We start from the raw sequence: 24160 nt of genomic DNA on the forward strand, positions 1-24160 counted from the left end.
CCTTTCCTCACACCATATAGAAAAATTAACTCAAATGGATAAAATATCTAAATGTAAGAACAAAAGAAGTATAAAACACACAGAAGAAAACACAGACAAAAATCAGTGGTAGAACACTTGCCTAGCACGTGTGATGCACTGGGTTTGATTCTCAGCACCACATATAAATAAATAAATGTCTGTTGACAACTAAAAAAATAAATTAAAAAAAAAGATAAACAGCTATTGTATCATCCTGCAATTCCCTTCCCATGTACATAATCAGGAGAACTAAAACTACAGATTAAGTATCCCTTATGTGAAATGCTTGTGACCAGAAGTTACAGATTTCAGATTTTTTTCAGACTCCAGAATATTTACATATATACAACATCTTGGGGATGGGATGCAAGTCTAAACATGAAATTCATTTCATTCATATTTACTTTATATGTATACACTAAAGGAATTTTAATATATTTTTAGGTTACCTGTGTTTTGACTATGACCTATTACCAGGCCAGATGTGAAATTTTCATGTATTATGTTGGTGATTCAAAAAGTTCCAGATTTTAGGGTTGGGGATGTGGCTCAGTGGTCAAGTGCTTGCCTTCCATACATGAAGCCCCAGGTTCAATCCCCAGCACCACACACGTGAAAAAATTTCAGATTTTAGGTCATTTTGGATTTCATATTTTCAGAACAGAAATTCTCAAACCTGTTATGCTGTCACAATAACTTATACATGAATGTTCACAGCAACATTATTCATAAATCAAAAAAATGGGGGTGCTGGGAATATAGCTCAGCCGTAGAGCACTTGCTTAGCACGTATGGGGCTCTGATTTCGATCCTCAGCACCACAAAATTCAATTGTCTATCAACTGATGAATGGACAAACAAAATGTGGGAAAACCACACTGTAGAGTATTATTTATTCAAAAGAACAAAGAACTTATAAATGCTATAACATGGATGAACTCTGAAAACATGCTGAGTGAAAGAGGCCAGAGACAAAAGATAACATATTACATGATTCCATTTATATGAAATAGTCAAAGGAGAAAATTCATATGCAAAGGAACAACAAAAGTAGTTGCCAAAGGCTGGGAGGAGGGAAGAATATTACGTGACAGCTGCCAGGCAAGGTGGCACACTCGGGAGAATGAGGCAGGAGGATCGCAAGTTCAAAGCCAGCCACAGTAATTTAGTGAGGCCCTGTCTCAAAATAAAAACAAATAAGAAAAACAGGCTGGGGATGTGGCTCAGTGATTAAGCACCCCTGACTCACTCAATTCCTGATTTAAAAAAAAAAAAAAAAGAGGGGCTGGGGAGATAGCTCAGTCAGTAGAGTGCTTACCTTGCAAGCACAAGGCCCTGGGTTCGATCCCCAGCACCCAAAAAAAAAAAAAAAGAATGAGTGCTAATGGGACAGGGTTTCCTGCTGAGGTGGTGAACATTTTCTAGTAGGAGATAACAAGTAATGGTTGCCCAACCTTGCAAATATACTAAAAACAACTGAATTGTACCCTTTAAAGTAGTAAATTCTATGGTATATGAATTATATCTCAAACTTTTTTCAAAAGTGAATTTAAATGGAAATGAAAATACAACTAAATTTGTGTGACACAGCTAAATCAGTTGTGAAAGGTAAATTTATAACACTAAATGCTTACATCAGAAAAGAAGGAAAGTATTCAATAATCTAAGCTCTCATCTCAAGTCTAGAAAAAGGAAAGGAAAGTAAATCCAAAGCAAGCAGAAGAAAGGAAAAATAAAGATAAAAGCAGAAATCAATAAAAATTGAAAACAGAAAGATAACAGAGAAAAATCAATGAAACAAATGGTGGTCCTTACAAAAGATCAATGAAATAGACCAACTCTAGTGAGACTGATAACAAATAAAAGAGAAGGCACAAATAGCATCAGGAAGGAAACAGAGGATATCACTAGAGATCTGGAAGACATCGAAAAGGTAATAAGGAAATACTATGAAGAACTATACACACATAAATTCTAAGGAAAAGTTTTTGAGGTGTGGTCTCACTATGTTACCCATGCTGGTATCAAACTCATGAGCTTGGAGCTAGAGTTGTAGCTCAGAGGTAGAGCACTTGCCTAGCACGTGTGAGGCACTGGGTTTGATTATCAGCACCACATAAAACAAATAAATTAAATAAAGGTATTGTGTCCATCTACAACTAAAAAATATATTTTAGAAAAAACTCATGAGCTCAAGCAATTCTCCAGATTTAGCCTTCCAAGTAGCTGGCACATGCCACCATACCTGGCCTATGCACATAAATGTGACAATTTAGATAAAATAGGGCTGGAGGCATAGTTCAGTAGTAGATTGTGTGCCTGAGATGTTCTATCCCAAATGTCGCAAAAAAAAAAAAAAAGAAAAAAGAAAAAATACAGAACAGATCAATTCCTTGAAAAGCACAGATTACTACAACTCATCTAACATGAAATGGATAATTTCAATAGTCTTATAAATATTAAAGAAATTGAATGTTAAAGAGTTCCTGAAAAAAAAAAATCTTCAGGTTCATGCGATTTTTCACTAGAGAATTTTACCAAAGATTTCAAGAAAATTTAACAATGTCTTAATTAACTGTGATTAAATAAGACAAGCTAAATCTAAGTAAATGGAGAGATATACTGTGTTCATGGGAGACTTAATCAAGTAAAGATGTCAACTCTCAATTGAGACAAGTGGGGAACTATTTCCCACTTTCCCACACAAACTTAAACCCCACTCAAGATCTAAGAATTCTAACAGTAAAGCCCAGATACATATTGTTTAAGGGAAAAGGTTCCACCCTCACCACAGGTTATTCTAATTTATTGACTAGAGTATCAGCCTTCAAGTCACTATCACTATAGTTATACTGGGAGCAGGGAGAGCCCTGTTCTCTGTCTACCAAGTTGACATTAACCCAGTGGAAAGAACTCCACCAGACTCTTCCTGGACACCCAACCCAATCCCTATCTGTAGCCTCCCAAAGCAACCATGCTGCTCACTGGCCACCACGTGAATCTTCCTGAGGGTCTAGCTCTTAGTACTCAGCTGGTATGAGAGAGACATCCCACATAATCAGAATAATATATTATGGGAAGAAATTGGCTATGGTGCATAGCTCTGCTCTTTACAACTTCCCCAAACCTCCCCCACAGGAGCCCAGGAAAGACCTGTAGGAATGAAAAGTGTCTGTCCTTGCTTCACGGAACACTTGTAGCACTTGTCCACCTGGTCCCCAAAGAACATCTCGTTCTGATTAGAGGAGCTGCTCCAGCACTCAAAGAGAGTCAGATTAGCATTTGTTGGGCGGATCAGGTAAAAAATCTTCTCACCCTGAAACAAAAATAAGTTGAAGGGTCAAATACCATGAATTGCCAGAAAAGTCCTTTGGGGATGTTCCAAAGGCCTAGTCTCTGTCCCATATTCCATGACTATGGCAAGATGTCAGTGTTCTTTCCCAGACACATCAGGCATCATTTTTATGTGAATTTAGAAAACTTCAAAAGTCTTTTTTGCACTTTTAAGTTTCTAAACATATGACAAAAACAATTTTGAAAGAGCATTTTGAACAAAATTGTTCAAGTTAGGACAAAAGTACACCAAATGTTTCTATTTTAGATACAACACCAAATGAAAACAGCCTCTATAGATGAGGAGATCAATACTACTAACCCTAGGAGAATTTAAGGCCACATTACTGATGAGAAGAAAATTGAATTTGCCTTTAAATGCCATTTACAGAGTGTTCCTTCTCACACCTGCAATCAAAGCTAATAAAAGTTTAAAAGTTCAGTAATCGCCCAAGGACTTCTGGAAGATTATATGTTAGGTGATTATCTGTTGGAAGAACATTTTATTTCCTAATTGTGTTTCACCTGGATAATCACCAGATAGATAATTTAGCAAAAATGGAACAAAAACCCACTAGCAAAAGATAATCCTATAGTTTTATTGTTTAACAAGTATTTCATAATAATAAATTTCAACACAGGAAAGCAACACCAGGAATATCTACTGAACAACTGGAGAAATTTGACAGCTCTGTAGATTAGTTAATGGTATTATATCAATGTCAATTCCCTCAGTTGATAACTATACTATGATTATATAAGAGAATACTTTTGCTTTTAAGAACTACGCACTGAATTATTAGAGATAAAGGACACTGTGTCTCCACAACTACTCTCAAATGTCTCTGAAAAAATGTATGCGCATACATACATACACACATATATTTTATTATGCTTGATTTAAAGAGAAAATATAAAATGGTAACATTCAGGGAATTTGGGTGAAGGGCACACAGGAAATCTTCCTTTTTTTTTTTTTTTTTTTTTTTGCGGTGCTGGGGATTGAACCCAGGGCCTTGTACTTTTGAGGCAAGCACTCTACCAACTGAGCTATATCCCCAGCCCTCCCATTATTTTTGTATCTTTTCTATGAAAACTAAATTATTTAAAAATAAGAGTTAAGCTGGGTGTGGTATGCATGCCTGTAATCCCAGCAATGTGGGAGACTAAGGCAGGAGGCTCATAAGTCAAAGCTAGCCTAAACAACTTAGTGAGACCCTGTCTCAAAATAAAAAGTAAAAAGGACTAAGAATGTTAAGTGGTGAAGTGATGCTGGGTTCAATCCCAGGTGCCAAAATAATAATAAAAACAAAATAAGAGTTAAATCTAGCATTTGTATGAACAGCACTTTCATTTACTTGCTCCAGCTCCAATTTTTTCTTCCTGTTTTTTTTTTTTGTTTTTTTTTGGTGGTACTAGGAACTGAATCCGGTAACTTGCACATGTGCACATGCTGGTAACTTTACCACTGTGTTAAATCCCCAATACATTTTTTTTAAAAATTATTTTGAGGGCTGGGGATATGGCTCAGTTGGTAGAGTGCCTGCCTTGCAAGAACAAGGCCCTGGGTTCAATCACCAGCACTGCAAAAAAAAAATTACTTTGAGACAGGGTATTGCTAAACTGCTCAGGTTGGCCTCAAACTTGCCATACTTCTTGTTTTGGTTTAGATGTAAGCTGTCCCCCCTAAAGGTCATGTGTGAGACAATGCAAGAAAGTTAAGAGGAAATGATTGGGTTATAAAAGTTTTAACCTAATCAGTACATTAATACCCAAGAGGGATTAACTTGGTGATAACTATAGGCAGGTAAGGTGTGGCTGAAGGAGGTGAGCTCCTGGCAGCATGCCTTAGGGGTTTATAATTTGTCCTCTCTCTCTCTCTACTTCCTGGTACCATGTTCCCAGTTGATTTCTTTCACCACTCTTCCACCATGATGTCCTGCTTCACCTCTGGCCTTGAGGAATGGAGTAGGCCACCTATGAACTGAGACCTTTGACACTGTATGTCCCAAAATAAACTATTCCCCTTCTAAAGGTTTTTGGTCACAGTAGCAAAAAAAAGCTGACTAAAACAACCTGCCTCAGCCTTCTCAGTAGCTTGGATTACAAGTGCGTACCACAGCACCTGGCTCCAATTTCTTCATGATAAACCAATGGAAACAACTAGTTGAAAAGGTATGATCATTTGGACATCAACCATAATCCAAACAGCCTGCACTCTTTCCTTGGCATTTCTATTAAGAAAATGAAATAGTATGAACAATGGTGAAAAACAATCAAACTTATTTAAGAAATTCATTTTCCAGACAGCAAAAATCCTTTATAGTCACTGACAATATGCTAATTACTAATCATAATAACCACTGAAAAGAAAACTATAGGAATTGTGACTTTAAGAGACTATTGTGATTGTGGTGGCAGATAAATGACTATATACAAGTGTCAATACTCATCTAACTCTATACTTAAAATAGATGAATTTCAATGTATATGAATTATACCTTAATAAACGTGAGGGGAGAAGTTTCTCATGTTACCAGGAATTTCTAAGGTAAATATGGACATTGTCATACATGGTGGTAGGAGTATAAATCAGTTCATTTAAGGAGGTAACAGTGTGGAAAATCTTAGGTATCTGCTGTTATTCAAAAAAGTTTTGGTAAAGCATTGAAACTATAGAGACAGACCATCATCATTCTATATGGCACATCCACCAAGGAGAAAATTCTGACAAAACAGTTATACAGAAATATCACCCCAACAGATTCTAGGAGGTAGGTGGACCTGTTTTGTGCTGTCACTTGACACAAGCAGGGATGCTCAAGGCCTGGCTGCCTCCAGAAGTCATATCCATTCCTACCTTAAGCACATGATACCAGACAGAGGTGCCACCAAAGTCAATGTGAAAGTCTGTATAGCTGTCCCGCACACTCATGAGGCAGTACTTCTGCACATTGGGTCTCTCAAAGACACACTCCTCAGGCCACAAGTTCTCAACCCATGATAGCTTGCGAACAATCTTAGGTGTCTCCACAAGGTTGGAAAGCCTAGCAAGGAAGGGGTAGAAAGCAAATGTTAGCTGACAAGGAACTGAAGGTTGAAGCCTGAATAAAATCCCTTTTCTCAGTGACAGTCAGATAAGACAGAACAAGTTCTCTCCATGTATAAGTCAGGTCAGCATCTTTATTCCACACAGTTCCCAAAGTACAAACTCCAGCACCACAGTCTTTCCCAGTAGGAGGTAGTTGTTTTTTCCACTAAATGCTCATACTATCCCTACCTGGCAATTAAGTTTATAGCAGTTATTGTATCGTCTACATCTCACAGTATCTTCTTTATGAGAAGTCATTAGTGAAACCACTCAGGGCTCAATTCTGGGTGAAGTGTTACTCTGAAACATCTGCTTGACTTTATCCCTTGTAAAACCACAGATCACATAATGTTGCACTCTCCTCTTTGTTCCAACCTTCAGAAAATTCAGTGAAAACTCTACAGTCCACCCTGACCAACTATGCAGACATTCATACACTGCACAGTATGTGCAGAGAACTTACCAGATGCACCTTATTTCCCCAAGTTTATTTTCCTTTTGTTCTAATATTCTCTTTTCCCCCTCTCTGCATCTCTGTAAGCTATCACAAATAGTCTTTCAGGATAAAGTGGGGTATAAATAAGCAAGTTTTTAAATACCTTCAGGTTGTTTAATCTTGCATCTTAAAAACAACAGCAAGGGTTTTAATATTGTACTATAATTATGTAAGATGTTACCATTGTGGGAAATTGGCTGAGGAGTAAACAGGACCTTCCTGCACAGGTTTTTTGCAACTTCCTGTGAATCTATAAGTATTTCAAAATTAAAGGTGAAAAATGTAAATAATCAGACAGTAAGCTTCCCTAAGGGCAAAAAGATATGTTATAATTTGTTTGTATTTCCCAGTCTGTACACAGAGAAGACTATATGTATCTATTGAGTAGATGAGTCCAAATAGTATCATCTAAAGTCTATAATACAGGTTTTTGAATTCCTTTTAAATAATAAAAAAAAAACTTTATCCTTAGAGAAACTACATGGGGGTACAGGTTTTTGAATTCCTTTTAAATAATAAAAAAAAAACTTTATCCTTAGAGAAACTACATGGGGGTAATTTTAGTGAATCTATTTTCAGGGACAGGAGACTTATCCCAGCAGTTAGTTAGACAGTGACCAGGACATAATCTAAATATCAGAAAAAAGTTTAGAATGCTGTCCTAGGCCTTGAAGGAGACAAAAATTAAAGGAGATCCTATGCTGGCTGGAGTTGTGGCTCAGTGATAAAACACTTGCCTAGCACACATGAGGCACTGGGTTCAATTCTCAGCACGACATATAAATATATTAAAAAAATTAAAGGTCCATTGACAACTAAAAAAAATTAAAAAAAAGAGATACTAGGTAATCTATCCAATGTTAGAAGTTCTGAAGGAGAAATATGACTTGGTTATTATAATGTGAGCAGCTACCCCAGAAAGTATAACACAAATCCCCATCCCAAAGAAAGAAACTACCTGGAAGTAGGGAAAGCAACACAAATATATACTCAGCATACCAGAAGTAGCAGACACTTTGTCAGACTTTTTTTGTTACCCTTGCCCTCCTACCTGGTATCAGAGAATTCCAAACTAATGACATTGAGGACTTTCTCCCTCTTCCCGCTGTAATAATATTTCACAAAATCACCAAGCTTCATCTTGCAATCAGCCTGACGAGCCACATCAATCACATCAATCTCTTTGTCAGAACCTAGAGTAAAGAGATGGATTCTGTACCAAGTGAACCTAAGGAAAGGGGAAGCCTCCCTGGTTTCCTCACTGGTCCATATGGCCTTATACTCAAAACTTCTATCCTTGAATGATATATATATGTGTGTGTGCGTGCACACACACACACACACACACACACACACACACACACACACATGCATCTAGGAAGTAAGGAAGGAATACATCGCTTATATTTACCTTAGACCTATGCAGTGGGTCCATGTCTATTAGGACTATGAAACTACCTGACACAGAGTTTCCCACATAGTACAGCCTACCTTCCTGAGCCTTGCTTCCTTAGTTTTTCTCTTCCTCTATCCCAAAAAATCATGTCCAGACTAACAACTGGCATATGAGGGTAAGAGTCAAAGACTTTCACCTCAACAGAGGACAGAGAAACCATGATCCCTAAAATTCCACAGGCAAAAATATAGTGTTCAACCTAATTTTTTGTGGTCTATTAAGAGGAAAAAGAAAACTTAAGATTTTGGCTCTAGCTTTACCCAAGAATGACTCTAGGCAAGGTATTCAGATTTCAAGATGGCTAGAAAATAAATGGCTAGAAAATAAGGTGGATTGGAGGGAAAGGGACACAGATCTTGATGGGAGTGGACAATGTCAGTTAAAAGGGTCTGTTGTGGCTTACCAACATAGTGTTCCACATCCCTCACAGTGAATGATGGAGAGGGCAGCGTCATTCCCAACCCATCCTTCTTCAAGACCAGGATGGGTACACTGAAGCTATTCTCTTCCAGGAATTCCACAGTCAACTGATTTCCAGTGGGTTTCAAAATCACTTCATCTGAGCTGTGGGCCACACAAAAGATCTTGAGCCTGAGGTTCTGCTCACTAAAGGCCTTACTGAATGCTATCACTCACTCAAAGAGTGGGGTCTGGGCTGGGGTGTGGATCAGTGGTAGAGCACTTGCTTGGCATGTGTGAGGCACTGGGTCCAATTCTCATCACCACATAAAAATAAAGAAAATAAAGGTCCATCAACAACTAAAAAATGTATTTAAATAAAAAAAGTGTGGTCTTCCCCAGTGAGCCTTATATGTACTGGCAACTAATGGCATAAACCTCATGTGCCAAGGAAGAAATGACCTGTCCAAGGCAAAAGGCAAAATCACTAGCAAAGTTCAGGAATATCCAGTCAATAGGGTGCTTTTCTCTGGGAAAGCAAAGGAAGAAATCAGTCAATAGCCTGCCTAGGAAGAAAAGATTTATCTACCAAGATTAACTGATTTGTTTTAACCCACAACAACAGCATTCGATTTAAAACATTAGCCAAAAAAAGTATTTTCTCAACATACATTCTTAGTTAACTAGAAAACAAATTTTATTTATTTTTTAAAAATAATTTGGGCTAGGGAGATATCTCAGTTGGTAGAGTGCTTGCCTCATAAGCACAAGGCCCTGGGTTCAATCCCCAGCACCGCAAAAAAAAAAAAAAAAAAAAAAAAAATTTATATTTATATATATATTTATACCTTTATTTATTTATTTTTATGTGGTGCTGAGGATCAAACCCAGTGTCTCACAGTGCTAAGCAAGCGCTCTATGACTAAGCCACACCACCAGCCCAACAGGAGTTTTTTTTTTTTTGTGGTGCTGGGGATCGAACCCAGGGCCTTGTGCTTGCTAGGCAAGCACTCTACCAATTAAGCTATATCCCCAGCCCCCCAACAGGAGTTTTAAAAAGAACATTCTGGTAATAAGATAAAAGACTAGCTGGGGTGTACCTCAGTGGCAGAGCATGTACTTAGTGTGTACAAAATACTGGGTTCAATCCCTGGTACCACAAAAAAAAGGAAAAAGAAAGATAATAGACTATTTGACAAGTTGTGTTGGGACAAATATATTAAGAGCTCAATATCTATCTAACTCTTTACATAATTCTACATGGTCCAAAGATTAAATTGTAAAAACTAAAGCCATAAGAGTAGTGGAAAAACCATGAGAGCGCCAAGGCCCAGTAGTCACTAAAAGTAGCAATATACAAATATAACTAAATAAAAAAGTTAAAATTTTCTGCAAGGAAAACTGTTATAAGTCAGTAAGAAATAGTAAAACAATTGAAAAATTATCAATATAAGCAGACAGCTACCAGAGAAAAAAATAAAGATAACATAAATGCACAAAAATCTATTTAGCTCCTTCATTATTAAAGTAATACAAGTGGAAACAAAAATATTTCATTTTATCAGAATGGCAAAAAAAGTTTGATAACAAACAATGTTGGCCAGGATATAGGGAAATCAGCACTCTCAACACATTGTCTGTGGGAGTATGAAATGGTGTAGCCACAATGAAAATAATGGGCATATTTATAATTTTTAAAGCACATTCTCTTTGACCTAACAATTTCCCTTAAAGATAGTAAATCTACATATATGCTTACCACATATGCAAAAATGTAAGTATTTAAAATATTCAAAGAAGCATTTTTCTAATACCAAAATATCTGTACAACTTAAATGTTCATCAATAGAGGACCAGTTAAATAAACTGTACATCCAGATAATGTAATACTAAATAGCCTTAAAAAAGAATGAAGAACATCAGTATGTGCTGTTATGGATTAACCTCCAAGATAAATAATTTAAGTTAAAAAAAGGAAGATGAAGAATATATTATTTCCATCTGTGTCCAAAACTGAAAGAGCTGGGCACAGTAGCACATGCCTGCAATCCCAGCAGCTTGGGAGGCTGAGTCAGGAGGACTGCAAGTTCAAAGCCAGCCTCAGCAACTCAGTGAGACCTTGTCTCAAAATAAAAAAATAAAAAGAACTAGGGATGTGGCTCAGTGATTAAGTGCCCCTGGGTTCAATCCCTGATTAAAAAAAAGAAGAAAAGAAAAAAAGAAAAAGAAGCATGTACGCAAGGTTAATTTTGAAAGAATTCACAAGAAATTGAATGACTGAGAAGGGACCTGAGGGGTGAGGGGTGTGGGGTGGAGAGGAGACATGATCACAGGCCTTTAAATAAAACAGAAGATATTAAGTTGAAAAAAATAATCCCAAATATAACACTTTACTCACAGAAAACCAGAAAATGATCCAATGAATTAAAAACCAAGTAAAAGAGCTCTTCATTAACTCATTATCTTTGCTCAATTCATAAATTATTTAATATATTTTTAATAAGGCCAGTTTAATAAAAAAGGAAAAAAACTTTTTGATTGGAAAAGAAATAGATGACCACTCAAAAAATTTTTATTTTTACAATGTTTCCTCTTCTCTGCCCAGTGTGGTGGTGCACAAGTATAATCCCAGCAGCAACTCAGGAGGCTGAGGCAGTAGGTTTTCAAGTTCATGATCAACTTCAACAATTTAGCAAGACCCTAAGCAACTCAGCAAAACCCTGTCTCATAATTAAAAAAAAAAAGGGCTGAGGATGTAGCTCAGTGGTAAAGCCACTGGGTTCAATCTTCATTATATTAACAACAACAACAATAATAATAATAAAGGTCTATGGATGACAGAAGACTTAGAATAGCCATGGTTGGAATCTGATGAGAGTTCATTATAACCAGTAATTAATCCTTAGTACCAAAAAAAGTTTTCCCGGACTGGGGAGATAACTCAGCTGGTAGAGTGCTTGCCTCACAAGCACAAGGCCCTAAGTTCGATCCCCAGTGCCGCAAAAAAAAAAAAAAAAAAAAAAAAAGTTTTCCCTTCTCTACAATGAGAGAATTAACTTTACTGAGTTTTAAGATTCCTTCCAGCCGTTCTAACACTTCATGGGGGCATGTAATTATATCATCTTCTGACTTTGGGGAATACTACCTCTCAATTACTGCATGTTCTCATTTGTTTATTTGCAGTGCTAGGGTATTGCACATGTGAGGACAACTATTTACAAGTGGAATATAATGTACTGTGTATATCAAATTAAACTTTAACTACAGTTCTCAGAAACTGACCAAAACAGAAATTTCCTCCCCAGAGGGAACCTGAGCCCAGAAAATGTCCATGAATTGGGGAGACACTTAATAGTACAGGCACTGGGAAAGCTGAGAAGAGATGAGTTCCAACATCCCAGAGCTCTAGGGTCCTCACCTGTCAAAAGTTCTACTGCGGAGCTCTCGAATGAACATAGGGCTCCCAGTCTTCACTGGCTTCCCCTTGTGTGTATCATGCCCTTTTGAAGATCCACGGCGTTTTTTCACTAAGTCAGGAAAAGACACGAGATCATGAGTCAGAGTAGCCATGATCTACAATTCTAAGAACAAAGGCCTCAACAGATTCTTCCTCTCTTCCAGCCCACCAATTCCAAAAAGTATCTGGAGTCAATGAAGCCCTCATACTCAGGAAAGTTTCTAATGAAGATGGATGCTTTCTATGGGCAATCCCTGGGAAGAGAGGCAGATAAAGCTATGTATTTCTGCCCTCTTCGTAGGGCAGCTGCTGGCCTGCATAGATTTCCACTATTTCCTAAAGATGATGAATATGAAGCACTCAGACAAAAGCAATCACACTCCCAAGGTTCCTTTGTTCTTTCCCTCTTCTAGACCAACTTCTGATGCAAACTCTAAGATCTACTTACTAATGGAGGGACCATGTAAGACTTCACAATTGGGGCAGTGGTAGAGGTCAATGTCAGCAGCCTTTTCCTCTTCAACACCAACACAACTGGAAAAGAGAAAACCATTCAAGGTTTACAAAAATATTATTTGTATAAGGTATAGAACAGTACTGTTCAGTACAGTAACTTGTCAGCACAGTAGCTATTAGTATATAGGACTGTTTACATTTTAATTAAAATTAAGTAAATTTAAAATTCAGTTCCTCAGGCTAGGGCTATAACTCAGCGTCAGAGCACCTGATTAACATGTGAGGCACTGGGTTCAATCATTAGCACCACATAAAAATAAAACAAATAAAATAAAGGCATACTGGGGGCTGGGAAGATAGCTCAGTCAGTAGAGTGCTTGCCTTGCAAGCACAAGGCCCTGGATTCGATCCCCAGCACCCAAAAAAATAAAATAAAATAAAATAAAAAATAAAGGCATACTGTCCATCTGCAACAAAAAAAAAATTTTTTTAAATAAAATGCAGGTCCCCCATCACACCAGCTACATTTCAAGCGTTCAGTGGTCACATGTAGTTAGTGGTTACCATATTGGCAGATTATGAAACATTTTCATCAATGCAAAATTTCTTCCAGTCTAAAATAATTATGACAAAGTACATAGTAAAGTTTCATTAAAATGGTCAAAGCTAGAAGAAATGCTATAGTAGCACTAGCAACAGAAATATAAAGTGAAACAAATATGTAATTTTAAATGTTATAAATAGTCACATGTAAAAGGTAAAAAGAAACAGATGAAATTAATTTTAATAGTATTTTATTTAACACAATATATCCAAAATACTATTTCAACATATAACCCAGGATTGAGGATATAAAACAGTGGTAAAGTACTTACCTAGCAAGTGAGGCCCTCTTTCTTTCCTTCTAAATTCAGTGCTTAAATACAGGTTACATCTTTTCCTACATTCTCAATCAATTATCCCTTCTTTCTGCAGTATCTTCAACCTCTCCCTCTTTACCTCCTTCACAATAGCATTTAAATAAGTCCACTGATCTTTGCAAACAAAAAGGGTAAGGCCCATCTATGCACTTTCCTTTCCTCACTGTTATCTGCTCCTCTCTGACTCTTCATAACCAAACATGTAGTTTCATATGAGAGTTCATCAGTACTTACTCCTTACCTCCAATTCCTTCAACAAAATATTTGATTCCCCTCCTCTCCCCCCGCAAAAAAAACCTAGTAAACAGCAGAACAGGACAAAATTTCAGGTCTCCATGATTCCATACACCACTAAACATGTAACTAGAATATAATGTGGATCACTAATATAGCCAAATGCTTCAAGAACAGAAAAGTGGGCACTCAATTCTTCCAGCATTATGGAACTGAGTAGAGGCTGAGGGTTAGAGAAGTCTGAGAGGTTACATGATCTGCTCAATCTCTGCTCTCTGAATGTACCCAAGGAGTCAGGTCCTGTCACCACCTGTGCCCTAGAAAGTATATCTTCATTCATGAATAAAAGGGGAAAACAACATATTTTACCTTCCTTCATTTAAAACATAACAGAAAAACCCAAGTCAATTTCTGGTTTCCTGAAACCACATTGACCATACAGAACACAATCTGTAAAACCAGAAGCAGAGGCATCCACCATTCTCATCAGTGGTTCTCCTGGCTTCCAGGCACAGAGGACCTGGAGGGGTGCAAAAAGTACTGAGCAAGTTCTAAGGCACCTGGAAAGTAACTCCTCTGTCTACCCAGTCCAAGCATATCAGCATGGCATATACCAGGCTTCACTAAATTCTGAGTACACCAAAATAACTTCGCATGAACTGACATGAACACAAAATAGGCTGTTATTTCTACCTCTCAAAAAAACTCTCTTGCTGGGTATAGCGGCGCATGCCTGTAATCCCAACGGCTCGGGAGGCTGAGGCAGGAGGGTAGTGAGTTCAAAGCCAGCCTTGGCAAAAGTGAGGTGTTAAGCAACTCAGTGATATCCTGTCTCTAAATAAAATACAAAATAGGGTTGGGGGGCTGGGGTTGTGGCTCACAGTGGTACAGCACTTGCCTAGCATGTGTGAGGCACTGGGTTTGATCCTCAGCACCACATAAAAATAAATAAAGTTATTTTAAAACACCCAATTATTTAAAAAAAAATAGGGCTGGGGATGTGGCTCAGTGGTCAAGCTCCCCTCAGTTCTTAAACCAGAACTCAAAAAAAAAAAAAAAAAAAAAAACCTCTTGTCCAGGTATGACACAGGATCCCTCACCAGAACTGTGTAGATGTTGGCATCATGACCTTGGACCGCTAGACCTAAATATACCTCTTTTCAGTAAAAAGAAAAAAAAAACCCTCTTGTGACCCCCTCAGTCACTGCCCCATTGTTCTGTTCCCATTTATACCAAAACTCCTCAAAATATAGACATCCTTGACTTCTTTCTTTCACATTCTCAATCTAATCTGCCAGCAAATCCTGTATCAGTATGTATTCAAAAATCTAACTACTTCTCATCATCATGGACTATGATCTAAGACAGCATTATCTAACTAGAGTAGTGTTTCCTCAAATTTTAGGCAACAACAGAAACACATGGAGGGCTTGTTCCTGGGTCCTATCCCTAGAGATTCTGATTCAGCAGATCTGGGGTGGGTCTTAGAAATGTACATTTCTAATAAGTTCCCAAGTGATGCTGATGCTGCTGGTCCATGGGCCACACTTTGGGGAATAATGACTGACAATAGTTCCCAAATTTTCCCTGCTTCCACCCTTGCTCCTCACCTTGAGTCTGTTCTCACAAAAGCCAAAACATAAATCAGATCACAGGTCTCCTTTACTCAAATCGCATCCCATCCAGAGTAAAATCCAAAAGCTTCCAACAGTCCATAGGGCTTATACCTGTGGTTCTTAAACCTAAGCACGCATCAGAATCATCTGAAGAGGTCTCAAACCACAGGTTCCTGGGTCCCACCCCCAAAGTTTCTGATTCAGTAAATTTCTGATTCAGTAGGCAAGAATTGGCCTAACCAGTTCCCAGGTAAAGCTGATCCTGCTCATCTGGGGCCCACACTTGGAGAATCACTGCCCTTCATATCTGCACCCCACCCCCACCCTTAAACTCAACTTCTACTACTCTCCCCTCACTCATTCTGTTCCAAGTAGCATTGGCCTCCTTGCTGTGATTGAAATGCTAACATGCCAGACCTGCTCTCCCACTCAAGTCCTTTATTTCCTGTACCTGGAACATTCTTCCTGCACTTACCAGCATGGTTTCCTCTCTCATTTTTCTGCAGGCCTCTGCTCATATGTAACTATACATAATCACCCTGTGTAAAATAACCAGGCCTCCAGTTCTGGGGCTGGCCATCCCTCTCCTGCTCACCTGCTTTTCTTTTATCTATACCATTTATCATCACTTGACACAAGATATAGTCAGCTGTTAGTTCACTGTTCCACATTCATTGCTATATCTATTCACCCAGTGTCTAGAACAATGCCTCATACATAGTGCATTGTGTTGAATGAGTGCATAAATTAGTGAATAAATGAATGAATCTATCTAATTTTCTAGTCTGAAATTATCTAGAAGTCACAGGCTATGTCTTATTCATCTCTGTCTTCCATAGTTCTTAGCTTACTCCTTAGCAAATATACTGTAACTATTCAATAAATATTTATTGCATGAATGATCCAGGTGACAGCCAAAACTGAGTATCTACTGTACCAGAGACTGTGCTAGATGTTTTCCAGACTTTTGTTAAGCCTCACAGCAGGTGTATAAAATTAAGATTACCCATGTTTTAAAGCTAAGAAAATGGAAGCATAGAGTTGTGAAAACAATGTGCCCAAAGTCACAGAACTAGAAAATGGATAAGCTGGGATTCTAGGACAGGTTTCACTGACTCCCAAGCCATGCTGTCACCACTATGCACACTTCTCTGTTTCAAAATGGACTCTCACTTAGCTGCTATAACTTTGTCCTGGGCCATCCATCATGCCTATTGGACTTAACCACTGTACCCTGATTTTCTATGGCATCCTTCTCAGGAATACTGACCACCCATGCTTTGGTGGTCACATTCACCACTGAAAAAATTCCAGGTGGATTGGACCAAAAATTATGCCACCTCAGTGATTAAGGAACAGTATGTAACTGTATATTGATTGTGGTGGTTATATTCTGAATCTACAAATGTGATAAAATTGTATAGAACTAAATATGCATACATACAGATGAATGCATGCAAAACCAGTGAGATTGGAATAGGATTAGTAGATTGTATCACTCTCAGTTTCCTGGTTTTGATACTGTATTATAGTTACACAAGATGTTACCATGGGGGAAACTAGGGGAAGGGTACACTGTAACACCCCCACACATTTTTTAGCTTCTGGTGAATCTAGAATTACTTTAAAATTTTCTGTTAAAAATTATACCACTCCAAGACACATCTCTATGAATCCCACAGGAAAAAAACTAACCTTTTGACATTTCTAACTCCACACCCTACAAGACATTCTCCAAGGTAGGAAAATTCTGCAGCCTATACACTAAATCTACAAAGTCTTAAATATGAATGCTAGGACTTCTCTTTCCTTTGTCACACATTCCTAAAGTTACAGGTTACCCTTCTGCTGCTTCAAAATAATAGTATACACTTTCACCTGATTGTACTTAGAACAAAAATGTGGAATGTGTATAAATTAATGAACCCTGATTTTCCCTATCTTCTACAACTTCTAACAAATGAACACTATGATACTATATTCTATAGCAAGAGTTTATGAAATCCAGGTTTGATTTGTGGTGCAACAGCTACTGGGCTACGTAGCTTTGGACAAGTTATTTAACCTTATGGGGGAAATAGTAGCTCCAAAGAGCTAATGTAAAAATTAAGAGGTCCCTGGGCTGGGGATATAGCTCAGTTGGTAGAGTGCTTGCCTCACAAGCACAAGGCCCTGGGTTCAATCCCCAGCACCACAAAAAAAAAATTAAGAGGTCCCTTCTGGTTTTAGAATGATATAGAGTAGATGCACGTCTCCCTACTTCTCCCACTAAGTACATCTAAAAACTGTGGATATTACATACAAAACAAACTTAATAAAACTTTGAAAGTTAAGGAGAAGGCAGAACAACTAGATATAGCAGGATCCAACCACCTACCAAGTGGTGCATGTCAACAAAGACCAAGTGGGAAATTTGGATTTTCACCTCCAAATGGTAGTAATGAACTGGTACCTCCTTCCTGGCACTAAAGTACAATGTCTGAAGAGGCTTGCAAAAGAGAAGTTTTATTAGATCCAGGATCTCATAATATAATGCCCAAAGTGTCCAGGATATAATTATAATAATCACTCACCATATCAAGAACAAGGAAAATCACAAGTTGAATGAGAAATCAACAGATGTCAACACTGAGATGACACAGATATTAGAATCATCTGACAAGAATTTTAAAGGCACTACAAAAAATGGACAATTACAAACATGCCAGAAACAAATGAGTAAGTAGAAAGTGCCAATAAAAGAAAATCTCTACAAAGAAATAAAGATTTTTAAAAAATAACCAAATGGAACTTTTAGATATGAAAAATACAATAATTTAAAAGAAAACTCATTGGATGCTCTCAACAGCAGAATGGAGACAACAGAAGAAATAATCTGTAAACTTTAAGACAGAATCTGAATGGAAAGAAATATAGAGTAGAAAAAAATATACAGGACTGGGAACATGTAGCTCAGTGGTAGAGCACTTGCCTAGCACATGTGAGGCCCTGGATTTGATACCCAGCACTGAAAAAAATGCACAGAGATTCAGCAACCTATAGGACTATAACAAAAGACAAAACCAAAGAAACCCATAGTGATACAGTGGCTTAATCAACTCCTTAAATTAAAAAAAAAAGGAAAAATCTTGAAAGTAGTAAGAAGGATTGACATATTACCTAAAAGCACACCACCCATTTGAATGACGGGATCTCTTATCAGAAACCATGGAGGCACAACAGTTTTCAAGTGCTGAAAGAACTGGAAATACAGAATTCAAGGTCAACTGAAAAGATCCTATAGGAATTCAAGGGAAATCAAGACATTTGCAGATGAAAGAAAAAAAGTATTTGTTGCTAACAGACCTATTCTAAAAAAGGGGGGGAAGCTATCTAAAGAGAAAAGAAATGATAAATGAAGAAATCTTGGAAGGAAGGAATCAGGAAGTAAAAGAACAAAGGAAAGAGAAAAATATAGGTAAATGCAATATACTTCATTTTTCTTTTGAGTTTTCTAAATCATGTATGATGGTAGAAGCAAAAATTATGGCACTTGCCAGATGTGGTGGCACACACCTAAAATCCCAGCTACTCAGGAGGCAGAGGCATGACTATTACAAGTTCCAGGCCAGCCTGGGCAACTTAGTGTGACCTTGTCTCAAAATAAAAAATAAAAAGAGCTGGAGATATAGCTCAGAGATAGAGCACACTTGGGATCAATCCCCAGTACTGAGAAAAAAATGGCATTGTCTGACGTGATTCTCAATGTATGCAGAACAAACATTTAAAACTATGTTATAAACAAGAAAATGTAAAGGGATTGAACCCAGGGCACTTTACCACCAAGCTAAATCCCCACCCCTTTCTGGGGTCTTTCAGGGTCTTACTAAATTGCTGAGGTTGACCTGGAACTTTTCATAGTCCTGACTCAGTCTCCCAAATCGCTGGAATTATAGGAGTGCACCAACCACTGCTGCCAAGGCAAGAGAAATAAGCTTCTACTCTTCACTCCAACTGGAAAAATATAAACACCAACTGATTGTGGCAAATTATATATATATAAAGTAACATCTAGAGATTTAGAACAAGTACTGGAAAATATATATGAAGAGATACACTGTAGACAAAGCAAGATGGAATTGTGAAAAACGTATCAATAACCCACAAAAATGCCTGAGAAAGAAAACAGAGGTATAAACTGGGCACAGTGGCATATCCCTGTAATCCCAGCTACTCAGGAGGCTGGAGGCATGAAGATTGCAAATTTCAGGCTAGCCTGGGAAATTTAGTGAGACTGTCTTAAAATCCTCAGTACTGATAAAAAATATGGCACTGTCTGTTGTGGTTCTTAATGTATGTAGAACAAATATTTAAGACTAATTATATTATAAACAAGGGAATATAAAGGAATTTAAAGAGAAAATAAGTTTCTGCTCTTCACTCAAACAGGGAAAATATAAACAGCAGCTGATTGTGGAAAATTATATATACACATGTATAAAGTAACATCCAGACCAAGAACTGAAAAAGTTATTCAAAGAGATACATTTTAAAAGAATACAGATAAAGCAAAATGGAATTGTAAACAAGATATAACAACCAACAAGACAGAAGAAAGAAAACAGGCATAAATTGGGTGCAGTATCTTACACCTGTAATCCCTGGGACTCAGGAGGCCAATGCAGGAGGATTTCAAGTTGCAAGCCAGCCTGGGCAACTTATGCATACCCTGTTTCCAAGATAAAAAGTAAAAAAAAAAAATTCTGGGGATATAACTCAGTGGTAGAGTGCCCCTAGTTCAATCCCCAGTATTGCAAAAAAAGAGAGGCAGGGGGAGGGAGAGAGAATAGAAGCACAAAGAACAGAGAAGAAAAAAATTTAAATGACATATTTAAGCCTTAATACATCAACAACAGCATTAAGTATAAATTTTCTAAGTAAGAGACTAGTAGAGTGGATAATACCAAACTACATGTTGTCTGTAAGAAACGCATTTCAGGGCTGGGGAGATAGCTCAGTTGGTAGAGTGCTTGCCTTGCAAGCACAACGCCTTGGGTTTGATCCCCAGCACCGCAAAAAAAAAAAAAAAAAAGAAATGCATTTCATATATGGTATATAAGTAGACTGAAAGTAAAGAGATCAGGGCTGGGAATGTAAATCAGTGGTAGAATGCTTCTCTAGCATGCACAAGACCCTAAGTTCAAACACTACCACCTCAAAAAAATAAAGTAAAGAACGAAAAATATATATATCATGAACCTTTAATCAAAAGAAGACAGAAGTGGGCTGGGGTTGTGGCTCAGTGGTAGAGTGCTTGCCTGGCATACATGAAGCACTGGGTTCGAGTCTCAGCACCACATATAAATAAATTAAAAATAAAGGTCCATCAACAACACAAATTTGAAAGAAAGAAGGCAGGATTGTCTATAGTATCAGATAAAGTAGACTTCCATGCAAAGAAAGTTATGAGAAACATAGAAAGAATTACATAATGATAAAAGGTTTAATTCACCAAGAAGACCAAAATTCTAAGTATACAGACATCAAACGACAATGCTACGAAATATGTAAAGCAACAAATGCTAGAACTGAAAGGAGAAACAGACAAGCCCACAGTTACAGTTGGACATTTCAACACCTCTCTTTCAAAAATTTACTGAATGGGGGGCTAGGAATGTAACTCAGTGGTAGAGCACTGGTCTGGCAAGTGTGAGGCCCTGGATTCAATCCCCAGTACCACCTTCCCCAAAAAATCTTCAATGACTTACTGAACAACTAGATAGAAAATTAGCATGAATAAAGAATCCAGCAATACCATCAACCAACAGTAAGTTAATTAACATTTACCAAACATTACACCTAACAAGCCAGGTGTGGTGGCACGCACACACCTGTAATCCCTGTGGCCTCAGGAGGTTGATGCAGGAGGATTACAAATTCAAAGCCAGTCTTAGCAATTTACAAGACCCTAAGGTACTTAGAGAGACCCTGTCCCAAAATAAAAACTAAAAACAACTGGAGAGGTTAGTTCAGTGGTTAAGCAGCCCTGGCTTCAATCTCTGGTACCCTCTACCAAAAAATTCAAGAACATTACACCCAAAAATGGCAGAATATACAAGCTTTTCAAGTGACCATGGAACATGTACCAAGATAGATTACATGTATCCTGGGCTATCAAACAAATCTCAATCCATTTAAAGGAACTGAAATCATACAGAATATATTCCCTGATCACTATGGAATCAAACTATACAGAATGATAAAAGGAAATTCTACAAACACTTGGAAAATAAACAACACAATTCTAAATAATTCATGGGTCAAATAAGAAGTCTCGAGGGAATTTTTTAAATGGATTGAACTACATGAAAAGGAAAATATATCTAAATTTGTGGGACACAGCTAAATCAATGATGAGGGAAATTTATAGCACTAAATACTTACATTAGGACAAAAAGTAAAGTATCAAATCAATAATCTACCACCTCAAGGACCTAGATAAAGAGGAGCAAAATATATCCAAAGCAATCAGAAGAGAAGAAATAATGAAGTGTAAAAATCAATGAAATTGAAAACAGAGACAAAAGAGAGAGTCAACAAAAAAACTTGTACTTTGAGAAAAGACTGTCAATCAACAATAAAAATAAGACAGGAAAAATAAAACCGACAAATCAGTAACAATTCTAAAAAAAGATGCCCTGGTTTTTTTGGTACCAAGAATTGAATCCAGAGGCTAGGGATATGGCTCAGTTGGTAGATTGCTTGCCTCACATGCACAAGGCCCTGGGTTCAATCCCCAGCACCACAAAAAAAAAAAAAGTGAATCCAGAGGTGCTAAGCATTGAGACACATCCCTAGCCCTTTTTATATTTTTATTTTGAGACAGGATTTCACTAGGTTGCTTAAGGCCTCACTAAGTTACTGAAGCTATCCTAGAACTTGCAATCCTCCTGCCTCAGCCTCTCAAACACTGGGATTACAATCGTGCACCACAGCACCCACCAAGACACAAATTTTTAATACCAGGAACAAGATTATCACAATGGAGCCTACAAATACTAAAAAGATAAGGGAACACTATAAATAACTATAAATTTAACAACTTAGATGAAATGCATCAGTTCCTTGGAAAGTACAAACTATTACAACTAAATAGAATTCATAATTTTAAAACTGGATTAAATAAAGATAATTAGGCAAAATGTTTAGTACAACAACTGGCATATTAGCTGGTGCTCAACAAAAAATAGCTACAACCATTTTATTTATATCTTCATAACCATTCTCAGTAAAACTAAGGACTAACAGATGAAATTCTTTTCTAATAAGTAAGAGTCAGGTTGGGCACTGAGGAGCTCCTGAGGAGGACCAAGAGGTTCGAAGTCAGTCTCAGCAACTTAGCAAGGCCCTAGGGAACTCAGCAAAACCCTATCTCTAAATAAAATATAAAAAAAGGGCTAGGGATATGGTTCAGTGGATAAGTACCCCTGGGTTCAATTCCCAGTACCAAAAAAAAAATATATATAAGTAACAGAGTCAGAATTTGAACCCAGATCTGAAATCGGTATCCTTTTCTCTAGAGTACAGAATGCATACCACAGTCATCTCCTTGAGGAAGTGTCAACCAATGTTTATTTGATTCTTTCTTTCTGTCTTTCTTTCTTTTGGGGGCAGTACTTGGGATTAAAAACTCAGGGGTACTCAACCACATTCCCAGCACTATTTTGTATTTTATTTAAAGACAAGGTCTCACTTAGTTGCTTAGTGCCTTGCCTTTGCCGAGGCTGGCTTTGAACTCTTGATCCTCTTGCCTCAGCCCTGCAAGCTGCTGGGATTAGAGGCATGCACCACCGCAGCCCACCAATATTTCTCTTAAAAACAGAAAAGCTGTAAGAGGTGGGGCTTTTGTCAAAACTTGAGACATCAATTAATGGTTGCCAACTAGTTTTCTCCATCAGTGTACAGCAATGATTCTCAAGGTTAGGGTGTCTCAGAATCAATAATCTGTTTGCTAAAATGTAGACTGCTGGGTTACAGTTCCAGCCCTAGAATTTGCAAAAATTCCCAGTTGATGAACCACACAAGGGTGACTGGTATACAGCAATGATATATTAGCCCATTCATTCCCCAATATTACAAGCTATCAACACCCAACAGAAGAAGAAATCAAGGAAGGATAATGCTTGAAATCTGTGGCTCTCAAAGGTGGGCTCTGCTCACCTACTGAATCAGAAATACTAAAGCTGGGGTCTACCTGTCTTGTGTTTTAACAGATTTTCCAAATGATTCTTACGCATGCTAAAGTTTGAGAAGCGCTGTTCTACAAAATCAGTGTTTTTGTGAAACTCAGTCTCTTATATGAGGAATGAATATTTTTTCTACTCTTGAGAACCTGGGCTCTGGAATTAAGTAATTCAAAGTTCAAATCCACACTTACAAAATCACTTAACTTCTACAAATTCCAGATTCTCATCAGTGAAATGGAAGAGTTGCCTCCCTTGTTATAACCTCTCCAGGTAGTAACTTCGCACTACACACCATTATCCCTAACTAGATTTCAAGAAATCCATTAGAAATGAGAACTGATTTCTATCATCACCTCTAGGCATTTGTGGATTTAAAAACTGTAAGTTTAATTATTAAAAGTCACCATGAAAAGTTCACAATATTTAATAACTTTCAATTGTGCTGAAATATAAACT

At 37.6% G+C, this 24160-nt stretch overlaps 1 protein-coding gene across 5 annotated transcripts in view; it reads right to left on the reverse strand.

Moving 5' to 3' along the window:
- Positions 1-24160, reverse strand: part of Phf8 (PHD finger protein 8) — a 75089-nt gene that overhangs the window by 45209 nt on the left and 5720 nt on the right. For all 5 annotated transcript variants that reach the window (XM_047536234.1, XM_047536238.1, XM_047536236.1 and 2 more), the window contains exons 3-8: positions 12702-12787; positions 12215-12323; positions 8801-8961; positions 7993-8134; positions 6215-6401; positions 3175-3337 (exon numbers count right to left, since the gene is read on the reverse strand). In XM_047536234.1, the coding sequence (XP_047392190.1) occupies positions 3175-3337; positions 6215-6401; positions 7993-8134; positions 8801-8961; positions 12215-12323; positions 12702-12787 (848 nt within the window). The remainder of the gene's footprint in view (positions 1-3174; positions 3338-6214; positions 6402-7992; positions 8135-8800; positions 8962-12214; positions 12324-12701; positions 12788-24160) is intronic.

This window comes from Sciurus carolinensis, chromosome X (genome assembly GCF_902686445.1).
Source record: "Sciurus carolinensis chromosome X, mSciCar1.2, whole genome shotgun sequence".
Lineage (NCBI taxonomy): Eukaryota > Metazoa > Chordata > Mammalia > Rodentia > Sciuridae > Sciurus > Sciurus carolinensis.